The 15,563-nt window shown below is 46.3% G+C and overlaps 1 protein-coding gene across 2 annotated transcripts in view; it reads left to right on the top strand.

Moving 5' to 3' along the window:
- CACNA2D2 (calcium voltage-gated channel auxiliary subunit alpha2delta 2) overlaps positions 1 to 15,563 on the top strand; it is a 643,579-nt gene that overhangs the window by 133,487 nt on the left and 494,529 nt on the right. For both annotated transcript variants that reach the window (XM_039547175.1, XM_039547174.1), the window contains exon 3: positions 76 to 192. In XM_039547175.1, the coding sequence (XP_039403109.1) occupies positions 76 to 192 (117 nt within the window). The remainder of the gene's footprint in view (positions 1 to 75; positions 193 to 15,563) is intronic.

The raw sequence follows: 15,563 nt of genomic DNA, 5'->3' as shown, positions 1-15,563 counted from the left end.
ATCCCTTGGCACTGTTTTTCTCATGTCTTTATGTAGTGGTGACTGTCTCTCTCTTCCTTTTATTCCCCTTACTAGATCTACAATGACAACAGGAACCTGTTCGAGGTCAAGGAGAACGTCCCCAAGAAATTAGTGGAGAAAGTGTCGGGAGACATTGAGAGCCTGTTGGCCAAGAAAGTTCGGGCTTTAAAGGTAAGGGGCCTGACTGGTGCATTGGTCTCTTGTGGTGTGTTTGAGGTCTGCGGGAAGGGATGACCCTGGTGGAATGGTGTGACCTTGCCAGCAGAACATGGTGACATGCTATCTCCTAGGCACCGCATCTCTTAGGGGTTGCATATCTTAATGTGAATATTTCTGAAAGGGTGTGGAAAGCACATGGGTTGGTAAATTTCAGCAAATCTCCAGCATAGAGGACTTTTCAAGTAAAGTGTCGTCCTTGGTCTCAGGATAACTGCTATGTGTGCTGCTACGGTTAGAGACGTTCGTTGGCTTTCCAGTGTTTTCTCCGCAACTACTGAACGGGGGGAAAGTAACTCAGTTCCTTAGCACAACTTATGAAAAGTGTTACGGAGAGATAGCTTTGGCTCTTTAAGAGGCTGCACCCTGAAATGCTCGCATGCCTGTGTCCAATGGTCCAGTTGGACAGTGCGCATATCCTGTGATATAAGTATGTGAGTTGTCCCCTTGGGCATCTGTGTAAGTTTCCAATCTCACTTCCCATTTTGTGTTATTTTCTCTTTGAGTGAGCTCATTTCATTAGTGCTGGACCAAGATAACCTGATCACACTGCCATGTTGTCTGAACTTGACCCTCTCTGTGATCATGTTCAGCATCTGGAGTTTTTGAGCTGCTCTCAGTAAGTTTAGCTGAAGAAACAACAAGGATTTTATCTCCGTGGAACAGAGAGAGCTTGTGCCTAGGTGGGAGTGAAGCTGTTTCATTTATTGGAACTGTAGCTTCCTTTGGAGTGCTTGATTTTATGAAACTTTGTGTGTGGTGAAGTTCTGCACCTGGGAGCACAGTTCTAGTGGCAATGCTGGCCTAACCGGGCATGCAGCTGAGTTAACCAGGGGCGATGGATGAAGTGTCTTGTAAGGATGTGTGGGTGCAGCTGGAGAGATCAAAGGCCGCCTTCCATCTTGGTAGGAGGGGGGCTGGACTGCAGGGAAAGACCACACTGTAGCTGTTTGGAGCAGGCTTTCATTGTTGTGTTATGTAATGTTAAATACAAACTTTCTGTGCCTTAATAAGAGAACAAGAGATGGAGCTTTCTTAGGGGCTGGTCCCAGACTGTGGCATGAACTCCCACAGCAACTAAGGACCATCCCAAATCATTTTTTTTAATTTATTTGCTTTCATGCTTAACCTCAGTTGTCTTCCAGCTTGATTCTATCTCTGTCTGTGATAAGAGCCCCCTATTCAGTAGCCTGGCATGGTGAGGTGACTTGTATTTATCCAGGACTGAGAGAGCCTGTGGCTTCGTTGGATTTCAAATCCTGATTTGAATGTGTCTTCTGAAGTATGCACTTTCAGAATGAGACCCTGGGTGGTTCATCTCTCATCAAGCCAGTTTGAATGTCCATACACCTCAATTATAATATTTTAGCAGGTGTTCCTAGTCTCTCCTTCCAGATTGGTGATAGGCAATAGAATCTGGGGATGGGGGAAACCTATAGGCTCCTCCAGCCCCTCTCCCTGCCAGTGCAGGACTGTACAGTGCCAAAGGGGTCAGAATCTAAGCCACAGCACTCCCTCTGCTTCCTTTGGGAGTCTCTAAGGCTATGTTCCTAAGGCTATGTCTACACTATAGACCTCACAATGACACAGCTGTACCACTGCAGCTGCGCCGCTGTAAAGTCTCCTGTGGACTTAGTGCTGTCCGCACCCCTGATCGACAACAGTTTTGCTGACAAAAGTGCTAGTGTAGACAAAACCTTACACAGCTCTTCTCTCCCAGGAAGTTTTTCCTCATCTCCAACCTACGTTTTCCTCTGCCTCAGCTCTCCTTCCAGTTGAATCATCTCTCTGAGATGTTCCTCGCCCCCCTTCCCCCATGACTCATGGGAACGATGATGATTTTCCTTAAATGATTTTTTTTTAGTGGCTGAGTCAAGTGTGACTGACGTGTATTGGTGAGAATGGGAGGGGGCATCAGGCCTTATGTAGCACAATTTTTGTGATACCTGTATGCTTCCACCACTGGAAAAGTAGTCCCCTCCCCACTCTGTATTGTTGCTGTAGGAGGTGTAGGACATCTCTCAGTGAGCAAGGTTTCTGGAGGAAGGTACTATCTAGTCTTTTGACACGCTGCACAGGCACTGTATAGGAGTCATTCAAATTAGACGATGATTCAGCCCATTCGTCAAAGAGCCTGCTGTTCCTAATTTCAAAGGAAAACATTCATGCATCCTGATTAAAGAAAGTTAAGCTGTGTCCAGAGCGTTTATTAATAATATTTACAGTCCCCCCCCCACCCCCGGTTCCCCTATAGAAACAAGAATTAAACACCAGAAACCACACTCAGTGCTGACTTTTGGTGGCAGTGGCTTGACACAGCCTAATGGCTGCAGCAGGGGTCTGGCCATTACAGGCATTCTTATTTCCCACGTGTATTTCAGAGTAATGCGGGGGCAGGACAGTGATTGCTTCCCTCAGTAAAAGTGAGCTGCAAGGCTGGGCACTTAGCTACTGCTCTTCCACTGGACCATCTCTCGTCCTGTTTCCTCATGAGACGGGAAAAATTCCCAGCAGGATCTCTCTGCAACACTCCTTTCTTGTTCCCTCCAGGTACATTTTCCACTGGCCCTGTGGGGTTAGTGCACTCTGCCAGATATCAGGAGACTTCTTGCTGGCCCACCCTTCTGCCCAGCCATAAGCATGAAATCAGTATGGAGCTGCCTCTGTCCCCAGTGCCTGTTGTCCAGGGGAAGCCCCTTTCACACCAACCCAGCCCTGTGTTAACTGTCTCATTGTATCCTTTCTTAGGCCCTACAATCACCATTCCGCTTGCTTCCTAGTGTCACCAGCAGGGATGGAACCCTAGGCCTTCAATCCCAAAAGCACAGCCCTCTACCTTGAGCTAATGGAGTAACTCCTGCTAGTGGCTGTAATAGACTTGTATCCTAGTTGGCTGACACTATAGGACACAACTTACTTAGCCAGTGTGTCACATCAGATGAATTATAGGGAAACAATATGGATGGCTCTGATTGCTTTCCTGCATCAAATTCAAACATCTCTGGTGCTTTTTGGCCCAGACCAACAGTTGCCCTGGTTCTGCCTGGGAAATATGTCTTCCCTGACCCTTGCAAAAGGGTCAAGGTGTCAGCAACTGCCAAATGATTGGTGGTGAGTTAACTCCATCTTCATGAGACTGGCACTCTGAATGCCTGCGGAGGGCAGTGAGTGCCAGGCTGGAAAGAGGGGGCTGGCTGGCATTGCCTCCCTCCCCTGCTCCATTCACTGGTGTTGGGTTTTTTTTTTAACCTGAGTTAAGATATTTCTATTGGGCCCCGCCCATCTCTGGAGCACACTAACTCTCTGTGTTCAGGCGCTGGCTGGGTGGGGGAGAAAGCTCTAGTTCCACACAGGTGACGTGGCAGTGAAGAATCCTGTGTCAGCAAACAGGCTCGGGTGTTCCAGGCTGCAGCTGCAGTGGTCTCTGATGCACAGGGCCAAAGGCTAGATCTTGCCGGCGCCACTCACACAGGCAGCCCTGCTGAAATCAGTGGAGTGACTTGTGTGAGTCAGGGGAGCCCCAAGGGAATCCATGATTGATGAGGACCCCGGAGACAGCAGATTTTATGGGAGAAGGATGAAAGAGAGATAGGGAAGGGGGAAGCTGGGTCCCCCTTCCCCATGTCTGCATTGTTGCTCTTTCTGAAATCCCTGTGCTGCTCTGTGTATTGGATAAGTACAGGAGATGCTGCCTAGATGTGCTGTATTATAATGATGCTGCTGCTGTGTAATTGCTGCCTGCAGAAGAGTTTGGGAGAAAAATAAACTTTACTAAATGGACCTGATTTTTATTATTGGCTGTGGATAAATTTGGGTGATTTACTTCTTGGAAGTATAATCCCCTTCAGTGGTATTGCTGCTGGCTTCTTCTCCCTCCCTTCTGGGCCTGTTGTGTGTTACTTCCCATGCCAATGATTAGCCACTCTCCAGGGCGGCATGTGCCCTGGGGTCAGGAGAAGCTGATGACCAAGGTAGACTGGGGAGGAAGGGACCCAGCATGACAGTTAAGGCAGAGGTTTGCTATTTCCTGCATGTGCTTCCGCTTGCTACCTGAATGTGCAGATCAGAGTAGTAATTGCTTCGTGTTAAGCTGTGCATGCCACTTCCATGGCTTCCTCCACCTGCTCTCTGCGACTGCGTGCCACTGATGTGCTCCACTCAGCCCAGACTCTCTTCCTAACCGGTTCTGTAAATGCCAAGCTGCAGCACAGCAAAGGGAGGAGGGCAGCAGGGGTTTGAGCTGATGTCGGATTTCAGAAAGCATCAGTGCAAACAGCTGATATGCCACTGACATTTTCCAGAGGTGTTAAGTGGCACAGGGGAATTATTTATTAATTGCAGCAATAGACATGACCCTTTGCCAGAGTAACTCCCTGAAACTTGGGAGGCTGCGCTTTCCATGGCGGGAGCTTCTTGAATTCCATGTGCCCGATTCCCACCATGTCACTCTTCCCCTGAATCCCATGGTGTTATCCCAGCTGATCCCAGTGTAGGGGAGATGAGAATCTGGTCCCAGGGCTGTGGCAGCAGGGTCCTTTTCTCTGTTTGCTGAGCAGTTTCTCGGAGCATCTCTCTGTAGCTAAAGTCAAACACAAGTGGAAAAGTCACTGTTGCTGATTAGCTCCACTCAACTCAGAGTGGTAAAACAGGGCATTGTCTCCCCCCGGGGCCATGAATGTCCCATGACTGCTTTTTTGTAATCAGCAAGGGATACGAGCTGTGTGTGCAGTTAGTATCTGGATCTGAATTTTCCCCACATTCTTAGGGGTTAGGGGCAGGAAGGAAAGCTTTGATCCTGGGATTCATTTTGGGCTTTTCCCATGCAGACCTCTGAAGGCTAATTCGACTGCTGGTTGGTTCCCGTTTCACAGGCTTAGCCGCAGATGATTTGCTTTGCCTCATGATAGCTGTACATCCCATTGCTTACTGTGGGCTATGCTGAGTTATTTATACACTGTGACTTGCCTAAACAGTGCTGGCTGTGTTGGTGTTTTCTCCTTTTCGGAAAGGAGTCCAGCTGATGCAATAAAATAAGATACAAATAGCCACACTCTGTTGTTTAACCTAGAACACTGGGAATGGGAGATGGAGACCAGAACCAACAGACCCTAAGCAGTCCAGGTCCCAGCTCCTTTAGCAATTGCCCGTTTCTCCAAGATCCAGCCTGGCAGCTGGGTTCAGCTGGGTCACTCTGCTTGATAGTTCCTAGATCTGAACCTCTGGGGGCAAGACGTTGAGAGCGGTGCTCAGTGCTAAAGCCAGCCTCTTTCTCCACCCATTGGACTACCTTCCCAGGGTCTTTGCACAGGCCTGAAGGGTGGGCAGCTGAGGCTGTATTTCTCAGTCTGCACAAATTCTAGTGGGAAAGTGACAAAAATTCTAGTAGAAAAGTTTAAGCTGCCTTATGGTGAAGACCTGTTTGTTTCCTGTAGCCTTCAGCCCTGTGAGTGAGGTGTTGGAGTCTGGTGCTGCCCAGGAGCGGTCAGTTAAATGGGTCCTGTGTTCTTTCCAATTCCAGTTCTTTCCAGCTTATTCTCTCTCCTTTCTCCCCATCACAATTCCATGCTTGTTTTCACCTTCTGTCTCTCCCGCTGCTGACCTGTGTGGATGAACCATGGGTTTTGTTAACACCTACTTATCTCCAGTGCCTGATGATGAATGCTCTGGCGAAAGGACCTCTTTGGTAAAGATTCAACATTCCTGTCCCTTCAGTTAAGATGCAAGAGCTCACTGTGCACATCCTAGAAGATCTCCAAATCGTCCTTCAGCAAAGGCAGGGAAGATCAGGCATGACCTTCCACGTTACCCTACTGCAAAACACAAGCAGCAGGCGCAAAGCTCTCGGAGTGTATTTTTATTTTAAACACTTTTGCAGGTCTCCTTGAAGAGATTTCCTGGGGGTGTTGCTATTACTGAGGAGTGTGTTTGCCTTCTCCCCTGGCTCCAGTTCCAAAGATGATGCTTGGCAGTACTGGCTGTGCAGTGCATGAGAAAGGGGACAGCATCTTAGTGGTGTCAGCATGTGACTAGGCATCAGGAGACCTGGCTTCACCCAGGAGACTTGGAGAAATTGGGAAACTTACTTAACTTTTTGTGCCTCCGTCTCCCCATCAGGATATCATTACTCATCTGCTTTGCATGGTAGTGCAATTAAGGCTTCTGAAGTGTTTTGAGTCCTGGGAGGGAAGGCCCTGCAGAAGTGTGGTGCGTTGTTGTAGAACCTTGTATCGGGGCTTTCTGGGGATGATAGCTGGTTGGTCAGAGTGCTTGTAGGGTTGGCAGCTCATCCTCTGATGCTCTTAGCCCTGTTGTACACTGCCTGGTTCTATCCCGCTGGGAGTTGTCTCAGGCTCAGTCTGCGTCTAGCATATATCTTGCATGCAGAGAGGATTTAATTGGACAGGTTTATCCCTTTAACAGCTCTGATAGCCATGAGATTTCCCTTACAGGTATTAGGTAATGGAGTCTTATCAGCCCTTCAGCTCCCTGATAGTGAGAGTGAAAGGTTTCACTGGTTTGAAGACTTGCAAAGATTGGCATGCAACAAAATGTTCCTCTGCTCCATTCAGAGTGGTCCCCCTCCCACCACCCCCACCCCCATAAGTAAGTCTTATGTCGCTGTCATTGCATGCAGTTAAATCTCTCCTGTGGAAACCTATCTGACTTGTGACAGCAATGTTTGTGCTGAGGGTGGTATTAGGGCACAATGGGCAAGGCTAATCCAGTTTGGAACAGGACTGCCCTTCCACCTCCAGTGAAAGCCACTGAGCTGTGTCAGGAGCTGCTTCTCTCTTTGTCCTGTTGCTCTCCATGCTAAATGCCTGTAGCATTGTTCCTCTCTGGCTTCTGGAGGCATGTGATATGGAGGACTGGGTAGCATAGTGAAATAGTGCTCATAAAAAGCATTCTCCCCCCTCTTCCCAGTGGCATGTCTGGGGCTGTCTGAACTTTCCCATCGAGGCAGTGGCCCTGCTGTTGTTAGGCTACCCGCTCGGGTCAGCGGAGCAAACTTACATTGGTAGCTACAGCTGGCCTCCTTGTGATGAGCCTAGGAGCCAACACTGGCAGAGAGAAGGTGCTGGAGCCATTGCTGCTTCAACTGCAGAGGAAGAGTCAGCAGGAAGGGGTCATTGAGCTGAAATAAAGACTATACTGAACCACAGTCCACCAGACTGTTGGGCTCCCAGGACTCCAGCAGAGTGTGCTACGCACGCAGGCCTGTAGGGTTCCTCCTGTTTACCCAGACATGGCCCATGGATTCTACACAGCATGAGGCTTTCGGGCAGGGCAGGAAGAGGACAGACTCCTACACCCACATCTCCTGGGTCCCAGTCCAGTGCTCTGTCCACTAGGTCACACTATCTGCCTGTCTTTCCCCATTTCAGATGGCAGGTGACCTATGTGGGGAAGTATTTCCTTCAGACACTGCACATCATACTGTGCCCAATCACACAGAGCAGAAACCCACCCAGCAATAAAGATGGAAATTAGCTTTCTCTGCTCAGCACTTGCATTTAAAGAGAAGGTGGGTAAGGGGGGGGGGGGGGAAATAACACACTGCCTGAACTGCAAACATTTAAAGGTATAATCTCCTTGCTTTGTTAATTAATAGTGATAATCTGTCCCTTCTCCCACTTGTTTCCTAATTGCTGGTTAGTAGTTTTTGTTTTAATTATATTTTTAATTCACTCCTAATCAAATCTTGGCTGACTCGCTTCATTTGTTTGTTTATTTATTTATTTATTTATTTATTTGGCCTGTACGTGTGCATGTCTCTGTCTCTTCCCCACCTCCCCTTCTCTTCCTCTTCCTTCCTCCCTCCACTGTTCCTGAGCTGGATCTGATCCAGTAATCCAATTTGAATCCAATCTCTCAAGTCTGGAATTCTAATTTACAGATTGCAGAGAGGGAGTTGAACAATGCGCACACACCAGGATGGGAGTTTATTGTCTAATCTAATCAGGGACAATCAGATGTTTGTAACAAGTCTATCAGAACTGTATTGGGCCCATTTGCAGAGCAATGTAACCAGCCTTCTAATAATGCTAACACGATTTAGGGCTTCGTGCACTTCCATGCAGATTATGTCGTACGTTTTCCTTTCTTCTTGCATGTAGGCTTGGCAGAAGCCCAGCCCTGTTTGCTTTAAAACTTTGTAAGCTGCTTGGTGAGCTCTGAGGCTTCAGGGAAATGTGAGGCCGCACATCCTTCCATTGTGGCATCTGCAGGGCCCTGAGTGATGGTGCCAGTGGCACCATGTGCCCTGTGTTTGGAAGAGATCAGAGTACTTCCTGAGCAGAGGCCTCTCCAACTCGCTCCATGTGGGTCTTCGAAGCAGCCACAGTGGCGTGCCATGTCTGTCACTCAGGATGCATTTGAGCTGTGGTGCTGGGAAATAGGAGGTAGTAACTCATGTATGGAGATACCTGATAAGTCTCTGCATTGAAGATACTTCCTAACCTTGTACATATGTGTATGAGCCCTCACGCACTTTTGGCTGGGAGAGGATGTTGCCAAAGAATGAATAAATATACAATGGCCTTTTTTCTGTCTTGCTACAGGGCATCTAAAACCTGGTGCTCGGCTTTTGTAGATTTAATTGTTTTGATTTATATGTAGTGTGTGCTTGGGCTGTGGACTCCGTCACAGCTCAAGAGCAAGAAATCTGTGTTTTCTAGTGGTTAGAACAAAGGTCCAGAGGCCAGGGAAATCCTGGGTTCCACTTCCTCAAGCATAACTGGCTAGCCTTGGGCAAGTAGTTACTTTGTCTCATTGTGCTTTCCTGATCAAATACGGTAAATGATCTCTCTTCCTTTCTCTATTATCGCCACTAGTGTCCAGCTTTCATCAAAGAGCTGAGCTGCCTTGGAGTTGGTCACTTACTGTGGGTTGCTGCTGCTCAGCTGTCTGTACCTATGGGCTTGGCTCAGGAGTTTATTTTGGGCTTCTGTATTTCTTCATGCTCCTAAAGTATTTTCTCTCTGGTGCTTGCTCCACACTGAAGTCTCTCCTGAGATAGGTATGACACCAGGCAGTTTCAGTATGCTTCTGTTCATTGCACTGTCCTCAGTTGTGGGCTCTGAACTCCTAAAATTGCTCTGTGAGGGCGGCCCAACTGCATTTGACTTAAAGGGTTGCGTTTTCTAAACTGGCTGAGTAAAATTTGCCCTGGCACTTCTATGCCTGGCGTACTCGTACCTGAAAACACAAGCCCCGTGGGTGCTGGATTGCACCCACAAGGCTGGAGGTACAAGATAGACTCTAAACACTTTGGGGCTCTTTGCCTTTTCATTATGGGCCTGATTCTTGTTTGCACTAAGGCTCCTTTACATTACTCTGGCAGCATGCAGGAGCCTTAAAGGGGAGAGGGGGAATTATAAGTACACCCTCTTTAAGGCTCTTCACACTGCCACAGTAGTGTACAGAGGCTTCCTTAGGGTAAATGAGAATCAGGCCCTATATATCTATACTCTGCCTAGCACAACAGGCCCTGATTCGTGATTCGGGTCTCTTGCTGCTACAATGCAGATGTAATAATGGGATGTCACAAATGATGTGGATGCATCTTACAGGAGATTGGACCATGTGAACATTTGGCCCAAATTTACAAAAAAAAAAAATTTTAATCTTGAGTTAAAAAAAATGTAGAGGGCTGCAGTCCCCTGTTAACCTTTTTCATTTCTACTGCTGCAAGGGCCCCAGAGACCCCTGAAACTCAGAATAGAAAGAGGGGCGGTTTTTTAAAACTTTGCCGGTATTGTTTAGCTTTTGTATTTGACAGCACTATCATTCTTTTTCAGGTTCCCCTACACAGTCAGTGTCTCATGTTGTTTCTGTGGCTCTTTCTCCCGTGTAGTACCAGACTTTCCTAAAAATAGGTTTTAATGGGCTGAATTTCAAGTTGGTAATATCTCTTTAAGCTACATCACTTCAGTATTCTATAGCTGTTAACAGCCCACGTAAATTTAAAACCTGGCAAACTCTAGCTTCAGTTTTACTGCTGCTGGGTTTTTTTTGGTTTTGTTTTTTAAAAAAAAGCCAAGAACGTGAAGGAGCTTTTGTGCAGAAAATACCCTAGAGTCCTGCATAGTTATGAATATTCCCCTAGATGCAGACTGGCACTGAGCAGTGTTTATTAGAGAGGAAATTGGACATAGCCAGTTGATGCACTCTTTAGTCCCTGGAGACCCTGGTTTGCCTGACTTAGGTTGTCGTGTAGTTTGTGGATGTTTGTCTTACCCACATTTACGCATTAGTGTTAATTAATGTGTTCATACTAGTTAATGTTTGTAAAGCACTTTGAAAACATAAAGTGCTCTGCAGAGTCAGTGCTAAACATAATGCATTTTCTGACCCAAAGCTTAGCATTGCTGGCAATCGCAGCTGAATCCCAGCTGGGAATAAATGGGTGTTTAAATTCAGGGCTGCTGTGCATGGGCAGAACTGCAGGCCAGGATTTAGGTGCTTTGGTAGAGACATGTGGCGTCCCAGGGCTGGAAGAGCCAGGGGTGCTGTAGATCAAGATTGAGGTGCATAGGCACAACTGTGTTGGAGCCTAGGACCTCCATTCCTGACCCTTCCTTTTTCCAAATGTAGCTTTAAAAACCTCTGGCTCTGGCTCAGACACTGCTCTCCATGCAGATCAAGGAACATACAAGGATAGAGGGGATAAATAAACTTATGGCTGTAGGTACTCAAATGTTCAGTGTCGCAGTAAGAAATGGAGAGACCGGATCTAGTCAGGAATTGAGATCAGAGAATGGAGTTTCAGCTTAATTCTACACTAGATAGGCAACTTTGTGAGCTGCCAGCTCAGTTAGTGATTGTAATTACTATGCACATTTGTGCAGTTTTGGGGCATTAGCCTTTAGGGTCTTGAGAGCTCAGTTCAAATCCTGCCTTGTGGTCCAAGTGAAAGTGAATTTGGTGTTCTCTGCTTAGGAGAGGTGCAGGACTGGAAGAGTAGGGGCAGGTGAGGAGCATTGGCAGAGCTGTATGGGTAACCCCTGAATTGGCATAGCAGAGGCTGGTGCACGTCAAGATTGAGAGACAGCCTCAAACTGACATGAAGGCAGCTTGCACAGGCCCTGTTATGTGGCTTGACTCTAAGCCGCAGCTGCTAAACTCTATATAACTGGCTGCCTGCCTCTCTCTCTCTCTCTCTCTCTCAGTGCAAATGATGGAGGCCTGGGCTGCCCACAGCTCTGTCTGCACCCTTGAAGTGAGCATGAAAAATGGCAGCATCAGGCGTAGCCCATAGCATAGAGCTATTACATATTCTCAGGGCAACTGATGTCCATTAAACATTTGAGTGACATTGGAACAATGTACAAAATATCTACATTAGGTATCTAGCAAATCTTAATAAAAAAAAGCCAACAAGAATGTAAATTGCACATACAATTGCGATAACGAGCTGCAGATAACATTAAAGAGATCGTATCAATTTAATGCAAGTTTAGTGCCAAGCTCTGTGATCCGCTCTTTAAAGAGCAATCCTTGTTAGGCAGTGGAATTTCAGCAGAAAGTATGTAAATTGCCTGAGCCTTCTGTACAAGCCGTCTCTAAACCTACAACCTCGAGCTTCAAGAAACTGTCTGCTTCCTGGGGATGAATGAAAAGCTGCCCGGTTGCCATAATAATGATTATATCCTCTTTGTTTTAAAATAGGCTGCCCAAGCCTGCTGGCCTTTGGGTGCCTAACAAACTAGAATTAAAAATATACCTTACCACAGAGGCAGCCCAGCTCAGTAAATTCCAGAACCGTAGGAGAAATCTTGAGCAATGCACCTACCAGCATGTAATCATGTGACTACCCACAAGGCAAGTGAGACTGATGGAAGCAGAAGTCTTTCCCCAGGAGCGTGCCTCACCTGGACGCTGATCTCTATTGCAGAGTGACTGGATACAATGGTCCTAGGCTTCATGCTCTAATATTAAAGAGCTTGAATCACGTTAGCCGAATAATAAGGAGCTAATGGGGTTACAGACACTACGTGGGCAAAGACATTGTCTGCAGCAGCTGCAGTGTGAGAGTAGCATTTGTGGGTAGATTTGAACAATCCCATAACCCAGCCTAGAACTTGCAAATTGGTAGTTCTGTCTATGCTAATGCTTACAATAGTCTCCCATGTCTTCTGGGCCAATTGACTTTTTTCCCCGTTAAATCTCTTCTTTAGAGTGCACGATTTCCATCCTGTAGTGTTTTGATTTCTCCACACCCTACTGAGATGAATTCAACCAAATAAGACCATCTTAAAATATTATTGTCAGAGCTGTGCAATCAGTCTCAAGCATATTGTGTCTCTGGTCCCCTTAGTGCAGGGCATGAGTTGCAAGTGAAGGATCTGCTGCATTGCCAGGAGATCAAGGGAAGTGATTATTCCCCTCTATTCAGCACTGGTGAGGCCGCATCTGGAGTATTGCTTCCAGTACTGGTAGTACTGTGTCCCTACCAAGTTGGGTGAAAAGGGTGAGAGGAGCCAAACAGCAAAAATTAGGATGTTTGTTCACCAATGCGAGAAGCTTAGGTAACAAAATGGAGGAACTGGAGCTCCTGGTCCGAGAATTGAAACCGGATATTGTAGGAATAACCGAAACATGGTGGAACGGTAGCCATGACTGGAGTACAGGTATGGAAGGGTATGTGCTGTTTAGGAAAGACCGAAACAAAGGTAAAGGTGGGGGAGTAGCATTGTATGTCAATAATGAGGTGAAATGTAACGAAATAACTAGCAATGCAATGGATAATACAGAGTCTGTTTGGGCAATGGTGACATTGGGGAAGAAAACTACTAGAGCGTGCCTTGGGATAGTGATTGGGGTGTGCTATAGACCGCCTGGATCTAGCCTGGATATGGATAGAGAGCTCTTTAATGTTTTTAAGGAGGTAAATACTAATAGGAACTGTGTGATCATGGGAGACTTTCACTTCCCGGATATAGATTGGGAAACAAATGCTAGTAATAATAATAGGGCTCAGCTTTTCCTAGACGTGATAGCTGATGAATTCCTTCATCAAGTAGTTGCTGAACCGATGAGGGGGGATGCCATTTTAGATCTGATTTTGGTGAGTAACGAGGACCTTGTTGAGGAAATAGTTGTAGGGGACAACCTTGGCTCGAGTGATAATGAGCTAATTCGGTTCAAAATAAATGGAAGGATAAACAAAATTGCATCTGAGACTAAGGTTTATGATTTCAAAAGGGCTAACTTTACTAAATTAAGGCGACTAGTTATGGAAGTGGACTGGACTAACATATTTAGGGATCTAAAGGCGGAAGATGCCTGGGGTTACTTCAGGTTGAAGTTGCAGGAGCTGTCAGAGGCCTGTATCCCGAGAAAGGGAAAACGGTTCGTAGGTAGCAGTTTTAGACCGAGCTGGATGAGCAAGCATTTCAGAGGGGTGATTAAGAAAAAACAGAAAGCGTACAAGGAGTGGAAAATGGGAGGGATCAGCAAAGAAACCTACCTTATTGAGGTCAGAGGGTGTAGGGAAGCAGTGAGAAAGGCAAAGAGCCGGGTGGAGATGGACGTAGCGAAGGGGATTAAAACCAATAGCAAAAGGTTTTTTAGCCATATAAATAGGAAGAAAACCAAGAAGGAAGAAGTGGGACCGCTTAAAACTTTAAACGGAGTGGAGATTAGGGATAATCTTGGCATGGCACAATATCTAAACGAATATTTTGCCTCGGTCTTTAATGAGGCTAATGAAGGGCTAAGGAATCGTGGTAGAGGGACTGATGGGAATGAAGATATGGGGGTAGACATTACGGTATCTGAGGTAGAAGCCAAACTTGAACAGCTTAACGGAAGTAAATCGGGGGGCCCGGATAATCTTCATCCTAGAATATTAAGGGAATTGGCGAGTGAAATTGCAAGCCCGTTAGCGATGATTTTTAATAAATCTCTAAACTCGGGGGTTGTACCGTTCGACTGGAGATTAGCTAATATAGTTCCTATATTCAAGAAGGGGAAAAAAAGTGACCCGGGTAACTACAGGCCTGTTAGTTTAACATCTGTAGTATGCAAAGTCATGGAAAAAATTATAAAGGAGAGAGTGGTTACGGACCTTGAGGCCGATGGCAACTGGGACAAATTACAGCATGGTTTTACGAAAGGTAGATCGTGTCAAACCAACCTGATCTCCTTCTTTGAGAAAGTAACAGATTTTTTAGACAAGAGAAATGCGGTGGATCTAATATATCTTGATTTCAGTAAGGCGTTTGATACGGTACCGCATGAGGAATTACTGATTAAATTGGAAAAGATGGGGATCGAAATGAAAATCCAGAGGTGGATAAGGAGCTGGTTAAAGGGGAGACTGCAGAGGGTCGTATTGAAGGGTGATCTGTCAGGTTGGAGGGGGGTTACCAGTGGAGTTCCTCAAGGTTTGGTTTTGGGTCCGATTTTATTCAATCTATTTATCGCTGACCTCGGAACCAAAAGTAGGAGTGGGCTGATAAAGTTTGCGGATGATACGAAGTTGGGAGGTATTGCCAATTCGGAAAAGGATCGGGATATCCTCCAGGGAGATTTGGATGACCTTGTAAACTGGAGTATTAGTAACAGGATGAAATTCAATAGTGAAAAGTGTAAGGTTATGCATTTAGGGATGACTAACAAGAACTTTAGTTATAAGCTGGGGACGCACCAGTTGGAAGTAACGGAGGAGGAGAAGGACCTAGGAGTCCTGGTTGATCGTAGGATGACTATGAGTAGGCAATGTGATGTGGCGCTAAAAAGCTAATGCGGTCTTGGGATGCATTAGGCGAGGTATTTCTAGTAGAGATAAGGAGGTGCTAGTCCGTTATATAAGGCGTTGGTGAGACCTCATTTGGAGTATTGTGTGCAGTTTTGGTCTCCCATGTTTAAGAAGGATGAATTCAAACTGGAACGAGTACAAAGAAGGGCCACTAGAATGATCCGAGGAATGGAAGGCCTGTCGTATGAAAGGAGACTTGAGGAGCTCGGTTTGTTTTCCTTAACCAAAAGAAGGATAAGAGGAGATATGATTGCACTCTTTAAATATATCAGAGGGATAAATACCAGGGAAGGAGAGGAATTATTTCAGCTCAGTGCTAATGTGGACACGAGGACAAACGGATATAAATTGTCAGTTAGGAAATTTAGGCTTGAAATTAGACGAAGGTTTCTAACCATCAGAGGAGTGCAATTCTGGAACAGCCTACCGAGGGAAACAGTGGGGGCGAAGGACCTCCATGACTTTAAGATTAAGCTGGATAAGTTTATGGAGGGGATGGTATGATAGGATAACGGGTTTAGTCAATAGGTCAATAACGTGCCACACTGGTAATTAGTATAAA

Source organism: Mauremys reevesii, linkage group 7 (assembly GCF_016161935.1).
Source record: "Mauremys reevesii isolate NIE-2019 linkage group 7, ASM1616193v1, whole genome shotgun sequence".
NCBI classification, from domain to species: domain Eukaryota; kingdom Metazoa; phylum Chordata; order Testudines; family Geoemydidae; genus Mauremys; species Mauremys reevesii.
The sequence above is the reverse complement of the archived record's forward strand: the minus strand, read 5'-3'. Positions and strand labels throughout refer to the sequence as shown.